Raw genomic sequence first — 24,453 nt, 5'->3', positions numbered from 1 at the left:
TTAACTGTAGTACTGATAAATGCTTTGGTAATGAATGGACAACTTACAGAAATTACAATGTGTTGTTTTATTTTTAATTTCACACTGTCACACTTTAATTGAATGTGGAAAAAAAGATCAACGGTTTCAGTTAGCAGGGATGAATGTCTTCTGACCTGATATTAAATTTCCCCCAACTACCTTTTTAGAGCCACCAATCTTTCCGCCATGCGGTCGCTTCCCATAGGTTTTCATTTAAAAAAGGCAGTCAATGTTCACACACCTTTGACCCTCAATGCCTGCTGAATAAGTAAAATTATGATTTTTCAGCATAGGGGTGGGCAATCTGAAAATCTTATACAGTGGACAATCTTAATTTGGCACATGATATGCTTTTCAGAGGAATTGTACAGATCGCAGGGACGTTTCTGCAGCGATCTGGAGAACATGGATACCGCAATGACTCTTAATACATGACAGTGTAGTTACAGAAAACTGCACCTTCATTCACTACAACCAACAGATATTCATTTTTTTAATGGAGCGAGTACCAGCGTAATGCTACCATTTGGTGGCAGTCTGGAGCCCTGCACCTGTGTCTGCAGGCCCAAAGATATCCCAGGAGTCTATTATATTGGATTTCCTAAGCATTTTTTTTCTTTCCGCAGGTCTGATGGATTGATGAGAACCATGAACACAGAAAAACTCCTCAAGACCATCCCTATCATCCAAAATCAGATGGATGTGTTACTCGACTTCAATGTGAGTGCTCAGTGTTGACTGAATTGGTCGTTTGCTGACACTTGTTCCAGAAATTATATGCAAATTTTCATTCTTGTGACCCGGTGGCTTATTCAAAATGGTCATCGCTCACTAACCTAAAACTGATTCTGATCTCTTCCAGGTCAATGCCAACGAACTGACAAATGGTGTGATCAATGCCGCCTTCATGCTTCTGTTCAAAGATGCAATCCGACTGTTTGCAGCCTACAACGAGGGCATAATCAACCTCCTGGGTAAAAACAAGCTTTCGTCTTGTCTTGGCCTTGCAGATTTAATGTTGTTACTGTCGCCATTTCCTGTGCATTATAAGTGAAGGGGTCACTACAGATTATGAGGGCCAAATGACCAGTGGTGAAAGACTGAATGACTGACTTCAGATGTCAATGCAATTATTTAATATTTAGCAGTCATCCTTGAAAGCAAAGATTTGTTTCAATAATGATCACTAGCATTCATACACAGTTGATGTAAGTGTGGAAGAGTTTGGAAAAAGGACGGTTTCCCGGGACTGTAGACCTCTTTATTATCGGCTGTCACAAACCGTGTTCCTACAGACCTAAAATTGTTTTCTGACCCTGGTCTATAATTCAAATGCAGCAAGATTTTCTTTCTCATATTATAGCATGATGAGCATAAATAACTCAGCTTTTACAGGGCAGGTCCTTTTCATTTTCACCTTCTTTGAGATAAAAAATATTTTCTGTGAAACAGCTGAATTTAAGCTCTAGTTGTTCTCTAGTCCCCAGCGTTCATGATCACATGACTGGGAACATACTGGTAGGATTAATTGATTTGTTCTCATTTTTCTCATATAAACTTGTCCTGAGTCCCAAGATTTCAAAACAGGACTTAAAGTATGCACTTTTTCAATAAGTACAGTATCAGTGTCTACTAAGGCTGACAATTTTGATACCTTTGGAAAAACTGTACCCAAAACTACATTGTTTTGTTAACTTAACGTCAAGGTTAAAAGAAACTTGTGATCATTTTTTTCATAATCTGTTTTGCACTTATCCTCTTATTTTAACAGAGAAATACTTTGACATGAAGAAAGTCCAGTGCAAAGACGGACTTGACATCTACAAAAAATTCCTGACACGAATGACAAGAATCTCAGAGTTCCTCAAGGTTGCAGAGGTAAGTCAGGATGTCAGATCAGCCAATCAGGGGCCTGCACTCATTTAGATGGTTTTGCAGTGTTTTGTTTTTTCTCATCTAAAATCTGATGGTTTTTGTTTTATTCCTGCAGCAAGTGGGGATTGATCGAGGAGACATCCCAGATCTTTCTCAGGTAAGCCTGAAAGCAATATTGAAAGGTTACCATTTGGCATCTATGACTTTTAATATCATACATTAACCTGACACCCATCACCGTTTGCTGGCTGTTCTTGACCAAAACGCAGAGAATGGCCAAATTTTGGGCAATTATTTCATGTAGCAATTTTTATATAATATCATTATTTTTGTTTCATGTGTATATATTACGCTTATTTTGAATTTGTCATGAAACGACTCACAAATGTGTCCAGCAGCTTCAGCCCGAACAAGTGTTAATACAAAGTGCCGTGCTCGACGTTGCATGAGCCCCTTCCCACACACCTTGCTGCTCACACTCACTTCTGACCTTGCACGTCATACAGCAAATAAAGGTGTGAATCAAGAGTTGCAGTGTGGGATGTGTTTATTAGAGGCTCTGTTAACTATGTATTTATTAGAACTTTGTAACTGTAGTCGATCAACCAGAATGAAGTTAGCTTTCTGTTTAAAGGTTTGCTATTGATATCTTGACTGTTGCCACCTTTATTTTCTGTATTTTCCCTTCCCTCTATCTCTCCATTTTCAGTTCACAGTTTGTGTAAGTATCTGGACCTTTTCTCTCTCTGTCTCTGTATTTGAGAGTAGCTCTGTTTGTGGACTCTTGGCAATAACGTGGCATGCTTCAGTGTTTGGGGTTGTTGTTTTTTAGAAGGCATGTTGTATTAGGTTTTTCTCAGCTTTTAAAAACTTATGTTTGTCATTGACATTCATGCTAGGCCCCCAGCAGCCTGCTGGATGCCCTGGAACAGCACTTGGCCTCTTTAGAGGGAAAGAAAGTCAAAGACTCAACAGCAGCCAGCAGGTAGGTGTGCTTCATCTCTGTTCACTTGAACGGCTCCCTGCCATCTGGGCCAGAGCAGAGGCTCGTTTTTGCTTCAGAAAATTGGGAAGTATTTGAGTGATTTCAAGTTAGTGTTGTTTATTTCTTTCAGCATTGAAAATGGTAAAAAAAAAAAAAGGTGCACTTGTGTTTGAATGTGTCGGAGTTCATAACACAGTATAAATGAGTTAACTTTGACATATTGAGGTTAGACAGCAAGCGTACCCATGTCCAGGTGTCACAGTGTAACATATTTTAAGGCTTCGATGTTTCCTGTGTCTGTCTCCGATTCAGGGCCAGCACCCTCTCCAGCGCGGTCTCCTCCCTGGCCAACACCGGCATCTCTTTCACCAGAGTGGACGAGAGGGAAAAACAGGCAGCCCTGGAGGAAGAGCAGAGTCGCCTAAAAGCACTAAAAGTACATTTTCTTCACTCACCTACATTCCTATCTATTCACCTTAATTAAAGTCTATGGATGACCACGAATGTCACTGAAATAGTAATAAAGAATTTCATCAATTAATAACTAATTGTAAAAAAAATATATATATACATTACTAAATGTGTCTACAAATTAACATATTAATAATAATAATCATAATAAGAATAATAATAACGTTGTTTTATTAAGCGCCTTTCAAGGGACCTAAGGTCGCTTAACAAATCACAAAAAACATAAATGCACAAACAAACAAAAGTCATAGGGGATTGTGGGCCTTGGTGAACAGATTGGTTTTGAGGAGTTTTTTGAAGATGCCCAGAGAGGGGGCATTTCGGATTTCTGAGGGGATGGAGTTCCAGAGGGTAGGGGCTGCAACACAGAAGTCTCTGTCTCCAAAAGTCCGCAGCCTGGAGTGGGGGATGGAGAGAAGACCCTTGTCTGTGGACCGCAGATTCTGCGTGAGGACCCTGGCAGCAGAGTTCTGTACATGCTGGAGCCTGTACATGCTGGAGCCTGTCCAGGGTTTTGCTGGTCACCCCGAAAAGGACACCATTGCAGTAATCCAAGTGGGATGAAATGAAGGCATGAATGAGTGTCTCTGCCACAGAGTCAGATAGTGAATGCTGGAGTCTGGAGATGTTCTTCAGGTGATAGAATGCAGATTTGGTGATGAATTTGATGTGTGACTGGAATGAGAGGGTGGAGTCCAGGATGACACCCAGGCTGCGGACTTCCTGGGATGGGGAGATGGAGCAGCCATCCACCAAGAGGAGGAAAAATATTACTCTAAATGTAAAGTCTAAATTACAAATGAATTCATGATTAGATATTTTAATGGGCAATAGAAGTAGGGATTATAAAATAATTTACGAATTAAAAATATATTCTAACAGATTTGCAAAAACAATAAGTAGGACAAACAATAATGAATGAATTCATGAATAAATAAGAACATTTGAAAACATAGTCTTGGACCTCCATATACTGGCTTTGGGGAAGTCTGTACAGGAAGTATTTTCTGGGATTTTTCCCCAATCAGCAACAATGCTCTCATCCTGTGTGATAATATTCAGTCTTCGTCATGTTTGCCATATTTAAGTATAGTTTCTTTGTTTCTGTTGTGACAGGCTGTGGCACATTTTTTTTTAATGTTGAGAAAAGATGTTACCTCTGAAAAGGATGTCAATCAATTTTCTAATAGTACTTTGGCTGGCAACTACAAATCAGAGGAGCAACATCATGGCAGCCTGTAAACTTAGCCTTAGCGGCTACCTTGGAGTTATTGTACTCCTGCCATTTGTGTCAGTAGGATTTTTTGATTGTCACAGACTGAGTAGTGTTATATCACTGTGTGATCTCCCATTATGCCCCGTGTCTCTTCTGTGAGCTGCCAGATTAAAGCAAAATTCTTACAAACAACTTTTAAAAGATCTAAAATTCTGCCACCCTGGCTGGTTTGGAACAGGTTTACAAACTGGCAGCTAACACAAGCCTCCTAATGGTTTTAGGATCAGCGTGTGAAAGAGCTCCACAAGAATCCTGCCATAGCAACCATGGACGACTCCCCTGTCTCCACAATGGGTGGAACCATCAATTCAACCCCCGCAATCGACCTCTTCTCCACCCCCAGCTCCACCAACAGGTGAGGCCACATCACTGCTACCCAGTCACTTATCTTAGTGACGCAAGGTTCAAGTGATGTCACAGCATATTTATGATTGTACATCTCAATGGAGATGAACACATATTACAAAGATCAAACATCTTTCAGTCCATTACATCTTCGACCTTTGTAGTTTTTTACTATACAGTTTATTAAACAAGCAAATAATTATAAAAACATTTTTTAATAAAAAATAAATTAAAGTTTGGGGGAAAAACTGTTCAAATTCCTTTTGTGTTTTGTGTCAGCTGATGTCTTTTGGGGGATTTTTGAGCTGAAAGGATTATTTAATGCATCAGAGGGTTGTTACAGAATAGGGCTGGGTGATATGGCTGAAAACTGTATCACAATATTTATTGATAATTTTTATGACCTAAGAAACACAAACTGCCAACGAGATGGCGCAACCAAACTGATACTGTTACATGATTGGCTATTAGGCGTGTCACTCCATACGTTGCTAGGTACCAGAGGACGAGTGCCGGCGTATCTAGCGGCCGGCGTAGCTAGACTCTTTGCTCCGGATTCTTCCAACGATAAAAAATTATCGAAACGTTCTATTGAACGCATTTGCTATTGATATTGATTCCGTGTCTATCGCGATACATATCGTTATCGTTTTATCGCCCAGCCCTATTACTAAACATTAAAACTGGTTTCACAGGTTCTTAGCTTGTTGAGATTTCCTTAATAGAAACTGGGTAGAATGTAGCCGTAGCATGTACTGATGTTGCAACTAGGGGCAGCACAACATGTAAACACGGTATTTTAAGATTTCCCTTTGACGCTGAGGACAATTGCATTGTTTTTTTCTCAGAACTGAGATGTGAAATTAATCTGTCTCACCAGACTTTGACATTTGAAATTGTAATTATGTATCTGAATTCTTTGCCTCTGATTCGAGAGGCCAAATTCAGATCCCAAATATTTTTTTACTTGACTTTTTTTTGATCACGAATTTGTGAACATTGAAAACTAAAGTGAAAATCAGTAACTGAAAGTTTAAAGCATTGAATTCAGAGGCCAAAAATATTCAGATACAGAATCCCTTCGATGCTTCCGTCGCTGACTGAAAACCCACCTGCTCAGACTGCACCTTAGTGAAAACCCACCTGCTCAGACTGCACCTTACTGAAAAATTCAGTAGTAGAAATTCAATGCCTTTTAAATTTCAAAGTCTGGTGAGACAGATATGCTTCCATACATCTTTACCCTTGTTGTCCTGCTCTTCCCTCTAGCTCATCCAAGGCAGCCAGTGACCTTCTGGATCTACAGCCAGCTTTCCAGCAGCCGGTGCCTCTCTCCACCACCAACTCATGGGGAGGTCAGAGCTCTACGCTTCTTGGCAACACTTGAGTCGACCCTGTTACGAGCACATGTACACAATACCAAGCATGTTGATTGTTTGTGGTTACTATTTATTGTCAAGTTCCGAAACCTTAAGCTGGATTTATGCTTCAAACGTCAGTCAGTCCACACAGCGGGGTTGACGTCATTTCACTTGTCCAGTGCGTTAGAACTGTGCGAGGTCGCGCACCTCACATTTTTTGTAACTTGTCGCGCGGGGAGCGTCTGGAGAATTGGCGAGATGGACAAGCTGGACAAGAGCATATGGCCCTGTTAAGATCTCATTTCATGATGCTCTGGAATGTTCTAGGGGATGGTTGTTGCATTGTCTAGGGACAGGTGATAATGTTCTGGAATGAGTGCTCAGAAGAGATGCGTGTATTCCTTTTAATATGATAAGTAGAAAGCTGGAGCCAGACAGCGTTGTTCAGGGAGAGGTGCAAACGTCCTGGAATGAGGGGAGGTATTCATTAGGACACTAGTACACACAAAAAAAGTCAGTGGTGATGACAACACCCTGCTTGTGAAACCAGCCAGCTGCTGGGTAACAGCGATATGTCTACATTTGCATGTCAGAATGCTAGCGACAGAATCTTCGACTCAGGGGTTTTGGCCTCGTGGTTAACAAGTCCGTATTCCATACTGCGGGTTTGAGCCCCGACCACTGCAGTCAAAAACTCAACAACAAACAATTTTTCTCCAAAATCGCTTACTGCCCCTTTAATTCAAGGATATCAAAGTGTATGTACAACATAATGCTAGTGTATCATATTACTGCACTGCTTTTGATGTTTTATGTAAAGCACTTGCACTTGACTTGTTGTTGAAATGTGCTATAAAAAGAAACTTGCCTTGCACCTTTAAGTACATGATGGATCATGCACATGTTTTTTTATGTGGAACTGATTTGTAAATGGCATGGAGAAGAGAAAAAGATTAGAGTATAATATGGATTTGCACAGTGTAGGGCTCTCCCCTAAAAGTTGATGAGTTGATGCAACAGTTTTTTTATCGATTGATTGCAATGCACTATTTAATTATTTTTATGCTGTGTGACAGTACACAGAGCAATGCAGGGGCAGCAGTGTGACAGGTTGTAAAAGTCAGATAAGTGTCTTGTCTTAAAATGACCGAAGCACAAAACTGTGATGGAAGTAGAGACGGTGATGGAAACCAAGGGCAGTGTGATTTGTTGCGGTTTGCCGCTGCCGTACCCTCAGCGGCCTGGCAAGAGAGACACTCCCCAGTGTGTTCAGACTTAATAAGTGAGCTGTGACCAACACACTTCCATTTACTATCTCAGATTTTACCTTAAATGTCATGCCTCAGTGTCACTGTTCATCAACAGTCAGAGAGTCGTGTACAGGAGTGTGGTGGGACAGATAGAAGAAAGTGTGAAAATGCCAGAGTCCAGTGCCCTGACTTGCGGACCAACCCACAGTGCCTAGCTTATCTCGTATCTCTTTATAATGTTGTGTACTTTACACTTGACTCTCATATCAAAGGGTTAGTAAATAACGTAGTTGACACACATAACAGCAGTGTTTGTCTGTAATTTAAGATATTAGTGAGCTGACAAGACCATCTACTTTCAGCTCGGGCCACGTGCCATGGGCCACGGGCAGCTGTGGCTCAGGACAGAGAGTGAGTTGTCCACTAAAAACGATGGCTTGATCCCCGGCTCCTCCAGTCCATGTGCTGAAGTGTCCATGGTCAAGACACTCACCCCTAATGCCTCGGGCACACTACACAAAGTCGTAAGATCTCTGTACCGTTCATATTACACAACGTACTGTCTTGTAATCGTTGTGCTGTTCACACTACCTGACTCATCTGAGATGACTCATCTGAGACGAGGGTCACACACTACATGATCCTTCACCAGGAGAAATGTCTCCAAAGTAAAGTTTGTCACATTCACGATGGACGTCAAAAAGAAGGGTTGAAAGGTCAGAAACAGGAAGTAGTTTGAGCGGATGCTCTCTCTGTTGTGTGGACAGAGAGAAACAACTTGAGGCGTTAATTTGTGGTTCCGCAATAAATCCAGCTCAAGGTTACGCTCATCATCTGTTGCAGTAAAAACACAACAAGACAGAAAAAAGCCCTGTATAGTCTGCGTGATGATTTGTTCAGAAACACGGCAAAGGAAAAGAGAATATGGGTGAAAGTGTTGTTGTGCTAGAGTTCCTCCCCGGGGTTACCAGGTTGACACACTCACTGCCTGTCATATCACAGCTCGCGCTGCATGAGATGAGTTCCCTGACTTGTCCAGATATTAAGCTTGCTAGATATGTGACAGACGTCGAGGTGAGGCCTCGATAAGTCTCTTTGATCGCGTCTTTGCTAGTTCACACAGCCGTCGAGTGCCGATTTGCGAGCCCCGATTTGGCGCTGATTTTCCTCCGATTTGCTGCAACTCAAGGATTTGTCGGCTTGCTGAAAATCGGGCTAAGAATTCGGCATAACTTAGCCCTGACGACTGCCACCAGTGTATGAATGATGTGTGATACAAAAAGTGAAGTATGATGGATGATGTGAGTGAATGGATGACTTTTTGGGTGGTCGATAAGACTAGAAAAGCTCTATATGAATACAGTCCGTTAACCATTTTCTCAGTCCATGCTCATTTTTTTTCATGTAACTTTTATTTATTGTATTTGTGAAAGCTTTTTCAAAATCACAGTTAATGCAGATTGTACTTTCATTCATCCAGGCATGGATGTCTGGTTCATGTTTGCATTTATGGTATTTTGTCAAATAAGCAGGTTATGCAAGCTTCCACAAGTTGACACACATTTGAAACACAAACAAAAATGTCAGCTGGACCCTGACCCTTCTGATAATGACAGACTTTAACCTGCGGAATGCTTGATAACGCTGATCATCAGACCCGAGGACCGGGTGAATAAGAGCAGTGCAGCCGAGTTCACGATTCAGCCCCTTCACCTCGTACCTCTAACACCTGCACCGCTGGCATCGTCCCCCATGTCATCTTGCGTGTACTTTTTTTTGTCTTTTTAAACTTTTCTCACTCTCCTCTCCATCGTATTCTCTCTGTTCTGTCTTTTTTTTTCTTGCCCTCCTTTTTCCCACTCTGCCCACTCAGATCCTTTCACCTATGCTGCAGAAGCTGTGGAAGAATCCACTCCAAACTCAAACCCTTTCATGACACGACCTGTTGTCGATGCTGTCCACCCGTCCACAGTGTCCTCAGACGCTGGCGGTCCGTCCCCTCGGACACCTAGCGATGAAGTGTTCGGTGGGATTGTTTTGCTGCATCTCTCCTTTTTTTCCTTTTTTTTTTTACAGTCTAGACTTCATTTTGTGTGACGATTTACTGATTGTGAGTTGAAATGCATTTGTAGTGTGAAGTTTCAGAGCAGTTGGGAAAAACATGGATGGGAAATACCTGAAGTGGTTTCAGGTCATTTGGTCAGAAGAACCAAATATTTGCTTCCTCATGTTGATCTCATTTGTCTCTTAACATTGTTTAATTTAGACTGTTCAAACTCTTATATACTTCCTGTCTCTCTGTTTGTGTTTTAAAAGGCCAACATTCTTTGTTGCATGAATGTCCATCTTTATCAGCAGCCATTTTTGTTTTTCTCCAGATCATTACACTCCCTTTTTTGACTCCAGCTCCTCCCTGACTTCTGACCTTGATACCGGTGCACAGATAGAGACATTTATCACAGGTACTATGGTGGACAACTGTCTGGCTGCTAGATGGCTGACGTGTGAGTCCTGGTAGTGTTGTGTAACGCTTGTGAATTGTGACGAGTGGAACTGCATGGACTCGGAGTCTCACAGTTAAAATCAGAGCGCTCGTCCTGAACACGCCAACCCTCTCCCTCCCTGCTTCCTACCAGTCTAAGGGTCTGCTCTTGCATTGTTTCATGGTTAGCCACTAGTTGTCCTCTGCACTTAATTTGGCCTGTATTTAGTCTAGCCCCATGATGAGTGTCGGCTTCCTCTGCTTTTGTCCCGCAAATCCTGACCTTTGTTTTTCCTTTCCCACAGTTTTCTTGGCTTCCTTGCTGCCCTTTCACTGCTGTTTTTTTTTCTGGTCTCATATCTACATAATCTTCTCCCCTCTTCCTCCCTCTTCTCTCTCGGTCTGGTTCTGTGCCCGCCTGCTGTTGTTTCTGTGTGTCAGACTCCTTCTGTGGGCCAAGCCCTTACACCACCCTGTTCCATTCTGAGCCCCCTGCTGTAGCTGGTCTATTCAGAGGTAGGTTCACCCAGGTTGATCGTGGCATTCCAAGTATCCAGTGACAAAAATCTAGCACACCTGATGAAGCTTTCTTTTGAAGTTTTGAGTTGAATGATTAATTTGGGGAAATGTTCCCGGGGCCATTAAGGTCTTTACATCGTAGTGGATTTTGATCAATGTGTGAGTGATCAAAAACATGGCAAATTCCATATTTTGGTCGTGTGCTCGGTAGGGCTGCAAAAATGATTAATTTTATTGTAGATTAATCTGGAGATTATTTATATCCACATTTTTAACATTAAATTTCCGAAAATAGTGAAAAATACCACAATTTGAGATTTCACAATTGTCTTACCAACAGTCCGAAACCAAGACCATGTTTGGCATCTTTTCTGGAAAGAGAAGACGAATCATTAAATCACTGAGAATTTTCTTCGACTGATTGTTAAGTATCTCAGAATCCAAATGTTTCGTAGACTCACTTATCATTAACAAATGATACATTGAACCTTGCATCAATAGATGTCACTGATCTGCTTACAGTAACCTCACTATACCATGCAGCCAAACTTAATAAAACGTTTTTTGTATCCTAAAGAAATGGTGCCAGCAGCACAATCCAATAAGTTAAACTTTAGTGATTTTCTATCTGTGGAACACAGTTGTGTTGCTTTGTGCAATTTGACCTGTGCGTATAGAAGTGAAGCTATGGTGGCATGGATGTGCCAACACAGGGAGCAAACTGTGGCCTTTGCTGAGCCAGGCCACTGGTTGTTGCCCCTAACTAATGATATTTACTTTCACCTGAACCTGTGATCATTGCAAACAAGCAGACGTATTTAGCAACTGATCGACTTGACTCTGCAGCACTTGTCAGCATGGTTGTTTTATGCTAGCAACTAGCAAGTTTAAAACTGCTACTCTTATCTTGTAGGGCAAGTGAACATCTATATAAAAAAAAAGTGAATGCTGAGTTCTTTATACCCCAAATATACCACTTCATTGTAGAATTGTATTTAGACAATTGTGTTTTTATTTTTGCTGAGAAGCAAGAGATTTATTAGAGTCTATACATAAATTTGGTTTGTTCGTTCCACCTGCCTGTGGTATTGCAGGGATGAAAAAAAAACACTGTGGTGTCGGTATCTAACGGAATTTTTTCTCTTTCGGCCTCACCAGGGTTTACAGCCTCCCCAACACCACAGCAGCAACAGAACTCTCGAGGCCTTAACGTCGACTTTGAATCAGTATTTGGCAACAACACTAACGGCAACATCCCTGATTCTACTGGTAAGTACTCCTACATGCACCTTCTCTCCACATATTTTGAAGACAGATTCATTGGCTTGTTTTGAGGCTACAGAAATAAAAGTGTTGGACTTTGAGATGTTTGTTAGTCTGTGTATTATCTGGATTATGGATGTTCTGACCATATCCCAAATCAAACATTCATGCCTCATCAGTTTTGTGTAAGTGGCTTTCCTCAACATGTCAAGACTGATCTTTCTGAGAGGTCATTAGTAGGGATGGTAGGGACGAGTAGTAAATTCCAAGATCAAGGGATCACATCAATTCCATGAGGGCCAATTGAGTACTACAAATAAAATTTGGAAACACTGTTTTCCTGAAAACCTAAAATGAATTCAATTCTTGCTCAGGAAAACACAAATCTCAACGTGTTCAGGAGAAAGGCGAGAACGCATCCTGTTTACGATTAGTCCCGCTGCAGAGAAGACGTGCTCCGCTAGAACAGAGGTGACAGCTGTCGATAGGTGCTTCGTGTAGGTCAGACAACTTCTCTCGGTTGGTGTGTGACGGATGGTGAGGCGAAGCTGCTCTCCAAAAATCAATGGTGTTTGTGTCTCGGGTCAAGCGCAGAAGCAAGGAGTGTTGCGTGCACACATCATTTGAAACAAGGACTACTCGATGAATCGACGAATCACGTCCATCCTAGTCATTAGCTATTTTGCTGCCAGTGGCTCTTTTTAGGTGTCTCGAGATTCTCCTTCATCCAGGTCATAGTTCTTCACAAGGCTGTTGAATCATGAGCAACTGGACTCGGTTGTAGTTTCTTGAAGACGTTTCACCTTCATCCAAGAGGCTTCTCCAGTTCTGACCGGAAGAAGCCTCTTGGCTGAGAGGTGAAGCATCAAGTATTCCTTATCTTTGAATATCTACTCATCTGTCATGTGCTCGTGCTGTCTCATCGGAATGTTTTCTAGCATGAATCAGAATATTAGCGTGAGTGATATACATTTCCTTTTGGTGCCTTTCTCAACACACGCTGCTCTGCTCATTGACTTTTTATCATGAGTTTTTTGTGGCTGTTTAAATAATTTGATTTATTTATTGTCTACTGATGTATCAGAAGTCAACACTACATTATTATATGAGTGCTCAGTAGTAACCAGGACAGCGGCCATCTTCGAACTTGTACTGAAGCTGTCGCAGATGTTAGATATTTGAGGTTTTAGAGATATTCAATTCAATTCAATTTTTATCGTGCCAAATCACAACATACATTATCTCAAGGCACTTTGCATAGTGAGGTTGAGACCTCACAACGTTACAGAGAAACCCAACAGTTACCACTTGGCGACCGTGGAGAAAAAAAACCTCGAGCAGAACTTGTCTCAGTTGTGGGCGGAACATCTGTCGCGTCTGGTTGGGGTGAGAGGAAAGAAATGGGGGAAATGGGTAGAAGAAATTTTGAGCAGAACCGGACTCAGTTGTGGGCAGAACATCTGTCACGACGGGTTTGGATGAGAGGAGAAAAATGGAGGAGATGTGAGTAGAAAGAGGGGGAGAGAAGAGAGAGAACAGTTGTATAACTGATATGAGATATTAATCTGTGTGATTGAGGTTAACAGCTATTTAACGCTTTGCCCTAATTTGTGTATCTATACCAGTGTATCATTATTAATTTGGCAAGATGTCACTGATGTTTCTGAATGCTACATTGACCACCGTGGATCTCTTACATCCTCACTGGTTTCTAGGCTGCTCACTTTTCTTTTTTTTTTTCCTCTATTCCCTCGTCCTGGGGTTAAACACATTTCCTTGGGTCGTGGCTTTTTGCATGGCATATGCATGACTGGGTGAGTTGACTCAACACATTCCTCTCACACAGTCTTGGTTCGATGTGTTCTTTTTTTTTTCTCTGAGCCCTGCTTATTGCCTCATCCTTGCTCAACACCCTCTCTCTGTATGTGTCTGTGTGTGTGTTATGTACTGTCGTGTGTTTGTCTCTGTGTTGCTGTGTTATTGTCTGTTGTATTGTGTCTTTACCTGTTCTGGGCTCCCCTACCTCGTACCCCTCCCTTCCTTCCCTTTGTCCGGCCCCCTTTTGATTAAGATGTTTTAGGTGGCATCCTCAAACCCACAGTGGCATCTTCACCCAATCAGTGCATGACCCCAAACGGCCAACAGTCCAACAAACTTGTGTCCACTGACCTGGATTCCTCACTGGCCAATCTTGTCGGCAGTAAGTTCCCAAAATTTGATAAATTGAACAAATTTTACTACAAGCAGATTATTTGACATTTGTACCAAAAGATAAAGGACAACATTATAATTTACAGAATTATAAAATGGAAGTTAACCCCGTAAAAATGTTATACATTGAGTGTTTTGTTTTCGTGGCTGTGCATTCATGACTTTCCTCATGTCCTCTTTAGATCTGGGAATTGGCAACGGCACAGCGAAGAAGTGAGTGCACTCAAGTAATATTCAACTCCACGTCCCTGACACCGCATACTAAACATGACCAACACTTTAACTCCATCTCTGTAGTGATCTTCACTGGAGTCAGCCTGGGGAGAAGAGGCTGACAGGTGGAAGCAACTGGCAACCCAAGACGGCTCCCTCCACCACCTGGAACCCTGCAACCATGGTAGGTCTTATCACCTGTCTGCGCCTGTCCGGTCTTATCCCCCCAACCAGTCAACACCACATCAGTTGTTGATTTGAATGATTTTCTCGAGCTGCCTTCTTCAGTAGCAGTTCTCCTCCACCATCCCATAAACCCGCTCTAAGAGTATGGGAGCTTCAGTTAAGGCTGGACAGAAAGTCGGATGACTCAATTACCATCCGTTTGAATGAAGGAGTTAAAGGTGACATATTATGCAAAAATTACTTTTTCAGTGACCACAAACTATGAAAAAAGACCACCATGTCGTTTTTTTTGTGAGCTGGCTAAACCCTACAGCTTAGCTCTGAACAACTGTGACAACCACTGTGATATCACAGTTGGACTCTTTTGGAGTAACCCCACCTGCAATCTGAGAGTCTTCACTTTTCTGTTGAAGGGGCGTGACATTTCCTACACATACTGAAAGTGGTTGACCAATCACAACAGACTGGGCCAGCTGGCCAAACAGAGCAGACTGGGGTTTACCGGGAGGCGGGGCTAAAATAAATCCAGATGTTTTAGACAGAGGGTGAAAAGAGGAGCTGCAGGAATGCATGTAAACCTTTTCAAGTGTTAACCCAAATAAAAAGTATGAACCTGAATATAAGGCTAATTAGATACCTTTAAAGGGTCAGTAAGCGATTGTAAAGCAATAAACGTTTTGTAAAAATCAGCGAATATTTCTTCACTGCCGAAATCCCAGGGTTTTTTTGGGCCCATTCGTCACCTACCAGTTCCTTTGTGGATAATCTATTCAGTCTTGTTTGTAACTTGGAATTTAATCACAGTTTTGGGTTATTTGTTATTTATTTAACGGATAATCTGTTGTCTGTCTGCCAATAAATGACCAGTCAAGCTTCCCTGACAATTCTCTTCTTGCTGACTTGCGAGGAGAAGGTGTTGAGTCCTGGATGACCTCCATCTTGTCCTGAATTGTTAGTTTACTGTGTCGTCGTACGGAGGCGTCCTCATGTTGATCAGGTGATCCTCCACGTCTTTGTTCCAAACAGTCATGTCGACCAAGAATGATAGAGAGATGAAGATGAACTGGCTGGGAGCCAACCTCTATAGTCTTGTGGATGTGTGCCCTCTGGATTCTCCTCATTTGCGTTCTTTCTTTTTACGTTTCTCCTCTCGTGCTCTGGTTTGCTAAATCAGTCAATAAAAGGGATCTCCTTCATCAACTGACTCCGACACCGATTCAGGAAAGCAGCTAACAGAGTACAGATGGCCAACAATTCCGAGCGTTGCCATGGTGTGTAGCACCTTTTAGAGAAGATGCCAGTCAGAGAAATTAAACTTTGATCATTCAATGATGCAGTCAGTAACAAACCACCAAAACATACTGTAACTACTGATTCTATGTCAATTCAATTTTAATTTTATAGCGCCAAATCACAACATACATTATTATCTCAAGGCACTTTACACAGTGAGATAGAGTTCCCACAATATTACAGAGAAACCCAACAGTTCTCACAATGAGCAGCACTTGGCGACTGCAGGTAGACATCTGCCCCAAGTTGGGATGACATGAGGGAAATTGGGGAGAGAGGGGAGGGGAGAAAGAGAGGGAGAAGAAAGAGAGACCAGGGATTCCAAACTCCATTCAGTAACTTGATTCGCATCTCTGTGTATATTCTTTGCAGGATCATTTATCAGAGAGGACAACAAAGTCTTAAGCTATCATGGTATTTTTCTTAAGCACTGAACTCTGTCACCTTCCTCCTCAGATTGTTGTAAATAGACAAGGGGTGGATTCCGATTGTCCTTCCTATCGTCTTTTCCTATCAACTATTCCTTGACCTCAATGGAAAACGGCATGAGGTCAAGGAAAGGTGTAAAGGAGAAGTCATAAGACTTAGGAAAAGGCGACAGCGCTGCTCAGAGAATCCGAGTGCTCTTACATTATACTACGTCATTATGCAATGGCGGATGTTATTGATGTGTGTCTGCTGTGGTGAAAATAGACATTTCCGAAGATGAACTACAACAAACACAGCAACTCCATCCAGCATTTTTCAGTCTGGTATAAAATGTAAATGCTTCATATGCAACAGTAACTTACATGATGATGTGCGTCCCTTCTGGGTCATATTCATACTCTTCTTCTACTTCGGATTTAATCATTTACGTTCGTGCATGGCTCGTCACGTTAAATATGTGGGGCGTCTATTTGTCCTTTCCTTTCACATAAGAAAGTCCAGTGTACCCTATGCTAAAGGCGATAGAAAAAAAACATTGAAGCACCTTTCCTAAGCATTTAGAGAATCCACACAGCTCTTATCATGGCTGCTGATGAAATACTTACAGTTGATTTCAAGATTTAGGAAACTTCCTGACGAAATTTGACAATTTGACCGTACCCAAGATCGCACCTCAGTCGCACCACAATGGTCACCCAAACAACTTTCTTGAGCTCATAGGATGTAGTCATAGTTTGCCACATTTTCAAACGATCATGAAGTTTCTGGTTTGTCGTGCGAAAAATGTACGTGAAGTATTTTAATTCCAAAGGAGAATGAGTAGACAGACAGAGAAGGAGAAAGTAACTGATCTAGTGTGTGGTTTGGATAAGTTGGTCTGAATGAAGTCTCTCCTTAAAGGAGCAGAGAGAAGGCTCAAAAAATGAGCTTCCTGAATCATATTGATAACCTCTCATTCTGTCGGCTCATTTATTTTTTAAATAAATATTTAACTAGTTGTCTAACTTTTGGAAAATGTTCAGAAAGAGCTGCTGACAATAATACATCTCAGCCTCTTACGATTCACAAACACGAGTTATTGATGATGTGACCAAATGTGGGTTGATGATCAAAAGCTACAGTGTTCTCCTAGAACCAGTTGATGATGAACACAACATAATCACTCATTAAAGGATAATCCCGAACAAAATGCAAAGCTGCCCTGTCATGTCGTGATCGGGTGTCTGAGTGACGCTGAGTGAGATGTCCCTGAAACAAACCAAACACTGTGAGTGAGGAGGAATTCTGAAGGAGCGCTCTCTGTGCGAGGAAACAAGCACCGTCTGTGATGAAAGTGGCAATTTTGGCAACCGGAGTCACGTCTGACTCACTTGTGCCTCCCTCCGCCAACATCTGAATAGTTAATGAAACGTATCCTTCCCGAGAGGGCTGGGCGTTAGACAGATCTGGGTTTGTTATCACTGCAGGGGCTGTTATCACAAATAGGGGCTGCTCAGCAAAAGACTTCTCTCTCTAATCTCTTTCCACAAGGAGCCGTGCACCTGCCAGGAACCAACTTCTCCCTCCAGGACACAACACACTCTGCTTTTCACGTTCCTCTACTTCTGTCTGTCGCTGGGCTGTTTGAAAAGTGGATACTGCTCCGATTTATTTATTTATGTTGGTTATTTGATAAAACTTATTTTTGCAAACTTTCAACCCTTTTCCACTTGAATAATGTGTATCATGTCTGGATGATGATGATTAAATAATAGGCTGGATATTATTACAAGTTATGAGATCATCTTAAATATCATGGGCAAAGGTCTTGGATTGTTTCCTGCAACATTAGGGATTTCTTTTAGCCCCGCCTCCTGGTAAACTTTGCATAACATGTCACCTTTAAGGTTTGCCCTTTTGTGGTGTAGAAAAATCTAGGGAAAACTTCAGAGTAGCTATGAGCAGACAACATCAACTTTGTCAACCTCAATCCAAAGAACAGCATCCCTCCCTCAGCAGGACCGGACAAGCTCAGCGTCGTCATGTGACCTTTTTTCTCATTTGTTCAATGTCATTTATGTAATGAAATGTGAGGGGGGTGGGGGTAAATGAGTGTGTCCTGATTCTGAACGAATCAACTTTTTGTGTGTGTCACCTCAGGCTCCATCTGTCATGGCCTTCCCTGCAACCACACCGACAGGCATGATGGCATATGCAATGGTAAGTCAGCTGGGACTGCACTTCCTGTCTCTTTCTCTCACACACACACAAACACACACACACACTCATACGGTGGTCTTTCTGTAGTTGTGAGTACATTCATTGACGTTGTGCATTCCCGGCCGGGCCGATTATCAGAGCCGATATTCAAATTTTTTATGATTATCGGTATCGGCCATTTTTTATGTCAATCTGCAGATAAGATCATTTCATTTTAAAATGCGCTACTTTGGCTCTGATGCAGCTGCTGTCACGACTCTCTGAACTTTAGCAATGTCACCATCCATGTTTGTTTGTTCAACTTCATAATAATGCTGCTGATAGCTCCCTGCACTTTGTGTGTTTAGGTCATGTTGAAAGGTTCTGTGATTTAAACATAAGCTTTAAGGCATTTCAACAAAGAGTTTGTGTTATTCTAAATTTTGACGCATTTTGACACTTTTTTTTACTGTAGACAAATATCGGTTATCGGCCTCTTACATTAGTAATAATCAGCATGGGTATCGGCCCTGAAAGAGCGAAATCGGTCGACCCCTACACAGGCACAGACTTTGCAAGCATACAAAAAGGGATTACTCATATTCTCATCCTCCATATAGCTGTGAAGCAAAAGGCAGCACTTAGCACACTAGACACGTTCGAAAAAAGGGATAGGAAGAGTCCCTGTCATGTCTTACCCCCAGTCTTTACCGAAATCAAGTGCACAATCCAATAAGATAAACTAAACAGACAATTTAAATTAAAACAAAAATACTAATTTACGACCTTCCTCACTTCTTGCTTAAAATATATCTTTAGTACATTTTTTAAAATTGCATTATACTTTGTTTAATCGTTTTGTCAAGACCATTCCACAAATAGAAATTTCCATTCTTTAGAGATTGGGACGAGCATACTGCTGTTTCCACCCTTATTTTGGGAGGTGTCTGTGGTTTTTTTGTTTGTTATCCATTGTCTGCTCTGACAGTTCTTCTTTCCCTTCAGCCTCCTCACATGGGCTCCATGATGATGACGCAGCCCACTATGATATACTCCCAGCCTGTGATGCAGCCGGCCAACCCCTTTGGACCCAACCCAGGTGCACAGGTAACTGGTGTCTTCATCTACTGTCCCACACCTTGACTTAGTGACCCAGCCCGTCAGAACCAGACTGACTTCTGTCTTCAGTTCTTCTGTAATGCACGATGGGTTCCACGTCCACTTGTTCTGCCCTGGATAAGCACAGAGGTTTTAGGGAGTTTGATAAGAATCGAAAATCATTAGATCATTTGAAATTTGAACCGTTGTGCTTTGAACGAAGGATCGTGTAGCTAGTTCATGTAGCGGGTCCTTTTTCTGAGACGGAATTTGTTTAAATCTTAGTCTGAAAAATTCACGACATTTACAGCCCAGAGAAGGAATGAACACATTTTTTCCAACTGAGTTACTTGTAGACTGATTATCCTACGAAATCTGAAAGGCAGTGTTTATGTACATTTACTGTTTGACCATAACAAATCTGAGCAAACAACAGTTGTTTGTTTTTTTTACACCTGGCGAGGAAAACAAAACGTTTTATTGACAAAGTCCTCTCATACTTTGTGCCGTTGAAGAGACATCATCATTTTGGATCAATAAATCAATAGTGACTCTTGTTGTGATGCTGTTTTGACACAATGCAGGATGCGGAAGCATCATTTCCGGATCAAACATGTAGCTCATCTTCTCCTCTGTTCTCCTCTGTGACTCAGTCCCCCACTACCTCTAGCCCCTCCAGTCTCAGCCCCCTCCCAGCACCGGGGAAGGATCCCTTTGCACAGCTCTGTCTGCAGAATTTTTTATAGGACATCATTAGGTACAGCTCGTATTGTGTGTCCGCATGTTTGATTCTGCCTTGTCTGAGCAGACGCTGGCTGTGAACCAGACACATCACTCTCCGGCGTGACGCTGCCACACTGGACTTCCAGCTTGCCGCTTTGCTCGCACGTCTTGTCTCCTGGTGCAAGGAGTGATTCAGTTGGTTTCTTTGTTCCGCAAGAGACTGAAGCTCTATTTGCTCAGGACTAGTGCAAGAGTTTGAGGATTACCCTTTTGCCATTTCCAGGACATTTAAAAGTTAGGTATTTAAAACACGCCATTGCAACAGGACAAAAACAGAATGTCCGATTAATTTCCTGGAACAGAAACATTGACGTGTTGATTTGATTCATCAGATGAGATCACAAACAATCTATAATGCTCCAGCAGGCGGACAGAGAGGAGTCACAGAAATGACATGGGATAAAAAGTCTCTTGTGAATAGAACTTCAGCTCTTATTTTGCAATGCAATCTTCACTCTCCATCTGTGTTTGCCTCGTTGGAGGATTTGTGCTGATGTATTTTATGCATAGAGGGAAAGTGGGGAGGGATTAGAATAGAGCTGCAACAGTTAATCAATTAATCGATCAGTAATCGATTACTAAATGAATCGCCAACTATTTTGATAATCGATTTGGTTCAAATAGTTTATTATTTTCAAAAAAGGCTAAATTCTCTGATTTCAGCTTCTTAAATGTGAATATGTTCTGGTTTATTTGCTATTCTGTGACAGTAAACTGAATATCTTTGGTGTGTGGACAAAAATAAACATCATCTTTGGATTTGGGAAACACATTTTTCACCACCTAATAACATTATATGGACCAAACAACTAATTGATTAATCGAATGTAATGGAAAGATTAATCGATTATGAAAAGAACTGTTAGTTGCAGCCCTAGATTAGACGTCCAGATACAGGACTTGTTCAGCCTGCAACTGTTTTTCTGTGCCCCCCCCCCCCCCCCCCAAAAAAAGTTAACACTGTTGTTTTTTATCTTATTTATTCCCAGATGCAGTTTATGTAACCTGAGGAGGAGTGGGGGGTCTTTCCCATCTGAAGAAGTTTCACAACAAAGTCGACTGTATGAGCGAAGCTGCAGTTTGTTTCTTATAAACTCACCTCTCTGAGGACGAAAGGCCCCAGAAGGACTTTTGGCGGCTCCGGCCACGTCAAGCCATCATGCTCATCTCGTCATGTCTACATCACAGCAGCAGGAGGGGGATAGAATCCGCGTGGACGGGGGGTCGCCCCCCACGAGAGAAATAAAACACCTGACCGGAGAGATTTTTATCATCACTGTTTGTGAACATGGAGACTAAAAAACAGAACTAAGAGGGTTGGTTTTCACACATGTACACAGACACACACACACACACCACTTTTGAGTTGTCTTGTACTTTTTTCCCCCCGTACCTCTTTTTCCGGGTGAGGCTGGCAAGCATCAGTCACGATCACCTTCTTCAATCTTCCTCAAAATCAAAACATCAATCGCAGAATCCAGTTAATACCACACATTTTTGTTTTCTATTCTTTCTTTTTTCATGTATTGTTTGCAGTAGACATTCCTTGTGTATTGTATTGTATTTATTTATGATAACCTATAGAGAGGATGACATTATTAAAACAAAACGTAACTAGTCACTGACTTCCCTCACGCGGAAGCGCTTCAGGTTTATACATAGGTATGACTGATTGTAGAATTGTTTTTTGTGTGATTGAGATGATTTTTAAAAAACAACAACAACAACAAAAAAAGGTAATATAAAGTTTAAAGAGATGACACGTTTTGCTGCAGGGGCACTGGATATTGTCTGTACTCGCATGATGACTTGTACGGTTGTGTGGGGGTGGGGGTCACGCTGAGGATGTGTTTTTAACGCAAGAATTCATTAACGCCGTCAAATCTGTGACTTTCTATGAATTCAGCGCGGGAACACTTTTCACGTCAGCAGAAGCACTACATTGTGTGACTGAGGCGTGTATTCTTCCATCTAACAAAGCTCTCGGCAAATCCCCTGCTCCAACCTCAATCTGCAGGGTCCCTTTCATGCTTTGGTCATTTTTTTTTTCATAGGCGAGCACCAGGGTGTTAAGGGCACTGTGGGGCATATGGGGGTGGGGGGTGCAGGAGAATAGAGCACTGTTGATCGGTGCTTTGTGTATATAAAACTGATCCTGCTGATACAGCGAGGGGGGGTGTAGGTATGAGAGATGGCCCGAACATGACAGGGGCCCCTAATCCATTAACTGAGCATATCTGTTGCATCTTCCACGCAAATTATATATTTTTGTTTGAATTTTTTTCCCCCTCCTCAAATAAAGTGCAAGCTTCCACACTTTGCCTCTATTTATTTATCAAGTATCTGTATTTACTAAAATGAAACTCAGTAGAGAGCATATACCGTCTCAAAGGGCTGAAAAGAACCGCATTTAAAATCCACTCGATTTTGATATGGTTGCGTGCGACAACATATTATTTTCATCAACATCCCTTCCCTGGGAAATTGGTGAAAATGTCAATAAACATTTTAATGTTAGAGAAAGTGATTAAAAAGAAATCCTGAAAATGCCCTTTTATCCAGATCCGAGCCAAAAGTTATTGGGGTCTGTGTCCGGTTTTGTGGAAATGCATTCAGTAGTTTTTGCGTTATCCTGACTATGAACAAACAAACGGGTGAAAACACAACGTCATTGGTGGATGTAGTAAGACTCGGTCAGACAGTGCACGTCCCCCAGGCTCCGGCAGGTGGTTGGAGGGAACTCCTCTGACTCACTGGACGTCCCGGAGGTCTTGTTGGTGATGGACGACAGTATGTTGGGACAGATCGTGATGAAGTGTATTTGCCTCCTAGTTGTGTCCATGGATCAGCTTCTTTCTGCTCACATCGTGCTGTAGATGTAAATGTAAACGGATGAATCTGACACCTTTGCCCCTCGGTCCACTCAACAATCAACAAAAACAAAGGGAAAATATGGTTATTGATTAATTTTTTCCAAATTTCCTTAAAAAACAAAGAAAACCAAAATCTCTAACTTAAAAAAAGCATTCAGAGCTTCGTCGCAGGTCCCATGGCAGCAGTTACTGCTCTAAAAGGTTCAGACCTGGATTTCGGATTATCTTTGTTTCCTGACAAATCCTCTGAGGCTCCATCAGTTTGGACGGGACGTGTCCGTCAACTGTCAGAACTATCCATCCACGCACACACACTCGCTCTCAGCGTCTGGGCCCCTCAGACAGAGACTCGTCCTGGAGATGCTGCAGTGCCGTCACGTCCTTGTTTTCCTCTCTCTCTCCGTGTCTCTCTCAGACTTGGATAATAGTGTCATCTCATGTGTTCTTCACTCTGATTATTCAAGAATTTTTAACATCCGATCAAGCGCCGTAATGTGAGTGTGAATGGTTGTTTGTCTCAATGGCGGACGGGATTGGCTCCAGCGACCCTCACCGGATAAAGTGGTATAGATGATGGACGGATGGATGGAACTATAACGGACCCTGTGGAAATTAAATGGGACGTTTGACTCATTTTAATCTCCCCTTTGCTCCTGACAGTGCTCAGTAATTGTTCCCCCCCTCTCCCTTACAGAAACACATTTCTCGATCAAGGCGATGCAGTCCGATAAAGCTCCAGGACCTGATGGATTTCCAAGAGAGATTTGAAAGAAATGCTGATAAGTCGGCACCTTTACTGCTGTTTCATGAGTCTGTGGAAAAAGGTTTGTTACCTCCCAGACCAACTGAAGCTTCACTAGCTCCCCTCTTCAAGAGTGACACACACCCCACCTCATGTGGCTCTTATAGACCACTGTCACTATTAAATTCTGACATAAAAGTTCTGGCCATAAATAGTTTTTCCCTGATGAACAGAATGGTTTAATTAAGGGACGTCATGTTTTATAACTGTCCGCGCTCATTTGAATGTGAATGATTGTAATCTCAGCGGATGCAGAGAAAAGCATTTGGTGGAAAAACGACCTATTCGTAGTTTTGAAAGCATTTGGTTTGGGAGAAACATTAAATTACTGTACACAAGTTGGGGTTCGAACAACTGACATTCGCCCTGAAAACTTTCCATTAGAACGAGGGACATGTCACGGCGGCCCTGTGTCGCCATCAGCACAACTCCAATCATTTTAAGAGTGTTATTCATAATGGGGTTCAGGTTTATTGTACGTGACTGATCCTCCATCTGGTCTACCTGGTATCCTATTTCTGTTCTCACTTCCTTTAGGT

The 24,453-nt window shown here is 42.0% G+C and overlaps 1 protein-coding gene across 15 annotated transcripts in view; it reads left to right on the top strand.

The window, feature by feature from the left end:
- picalma (phosphatidylinositol binding clathrin assembly protein a) overlaps positions 1-22,555 on the top strand; it is a 40,073-nt gene extending 17,518 nt beyond the window's left edge. For 2 of the 15 annotated variants that reach the window (XM_035625139.2, XM_035625148.2), the window contains 19 exons: positions 648-741; positions 884-995; positions 1,793-1,899; positions 2,012-2,053; positions 2,796-2,881; positions 3,194-3,317; positions 4,850-4,983; positions 6,243-6,328; positions 9,458-9,610; positions 9,963-10,046; positions 10,508-10,582; positions 11,744-11,854; positions 13,920-14,048; positions 14,242-14,272; positions 14,357-14,456; positions 18,320-18,379; positions 19,364-19,465; positions 20,110-20,213; positions 21,229-22,555. In XM_035625139.2, the coding sequence (XP_035481032.1) occupies positions 648-741; positions 884-995; positions 1,793-1,899; positions 2,012-2,053; positions 2,796-2,881; positions 3,194-3,317; positions 4,850-4,983; positions 6,243-6,328; positions 9,458-9,610; positions 9,963-10,046; positions 10,508-10,582; positions 11,744-11,854; positions 13,920-14,048; positions 14,242-14,272; positions 14,357-14,456; positions 18,320-18,379; positions 19,364-19,465; positions 20,110-20,202 (1,723 nt within the window). In that variant the 3' untranslated portion in view covers positions 20,203-20,213; positions 21,229-22,555. The remainder of the gene's footprint in view (positions 1-647; positions 742-883; positions 996-1,792; positions 1,900-2,011; positions 2,054-2,795; positions 2,882-3,193; positions 3,318-4,849; positions 4,984-6,242; positions 6,329-9,457; positions 9,611-9,962; positions 10,047-10,507; positions 10,583-11,743; positions 11,855-13,919; positions 14,049-14,241; positions 14,273-14,356; positions 14,457-18,319; positions 18,380-19,363; positions 19,466-20,109; positions 20,214-21,228) is intronic. The other 13 variants (XM_035625142.2, XM_035625140.2, XM_035625147.2 and 10 more) reach the window with 13 other exon arrangements.
- Positions 22,556-24,453: the final 1,898 nt, after the last annotated feature.

Source organism: Scophthalmus maximus, chromosome 2, assembly GCF_022379125.1.
Source record: "Scophthalmus maximus strain ysfricsl-2021 chromosome 2, ASM2237912v1, whole genome shotgun sequence".
NCBI lineage: Eukaryota > Metazoa > Chordata > Actinopteri > Pleuronectiformes > Scophthalmidae > Scophthalmus > Scophthalmus maximus.
The sequence above is the reverse complement of the archived record's forward strand: the minus strand, read 5'-3'. Positions and strand labels throughout refer to the sequence as shown.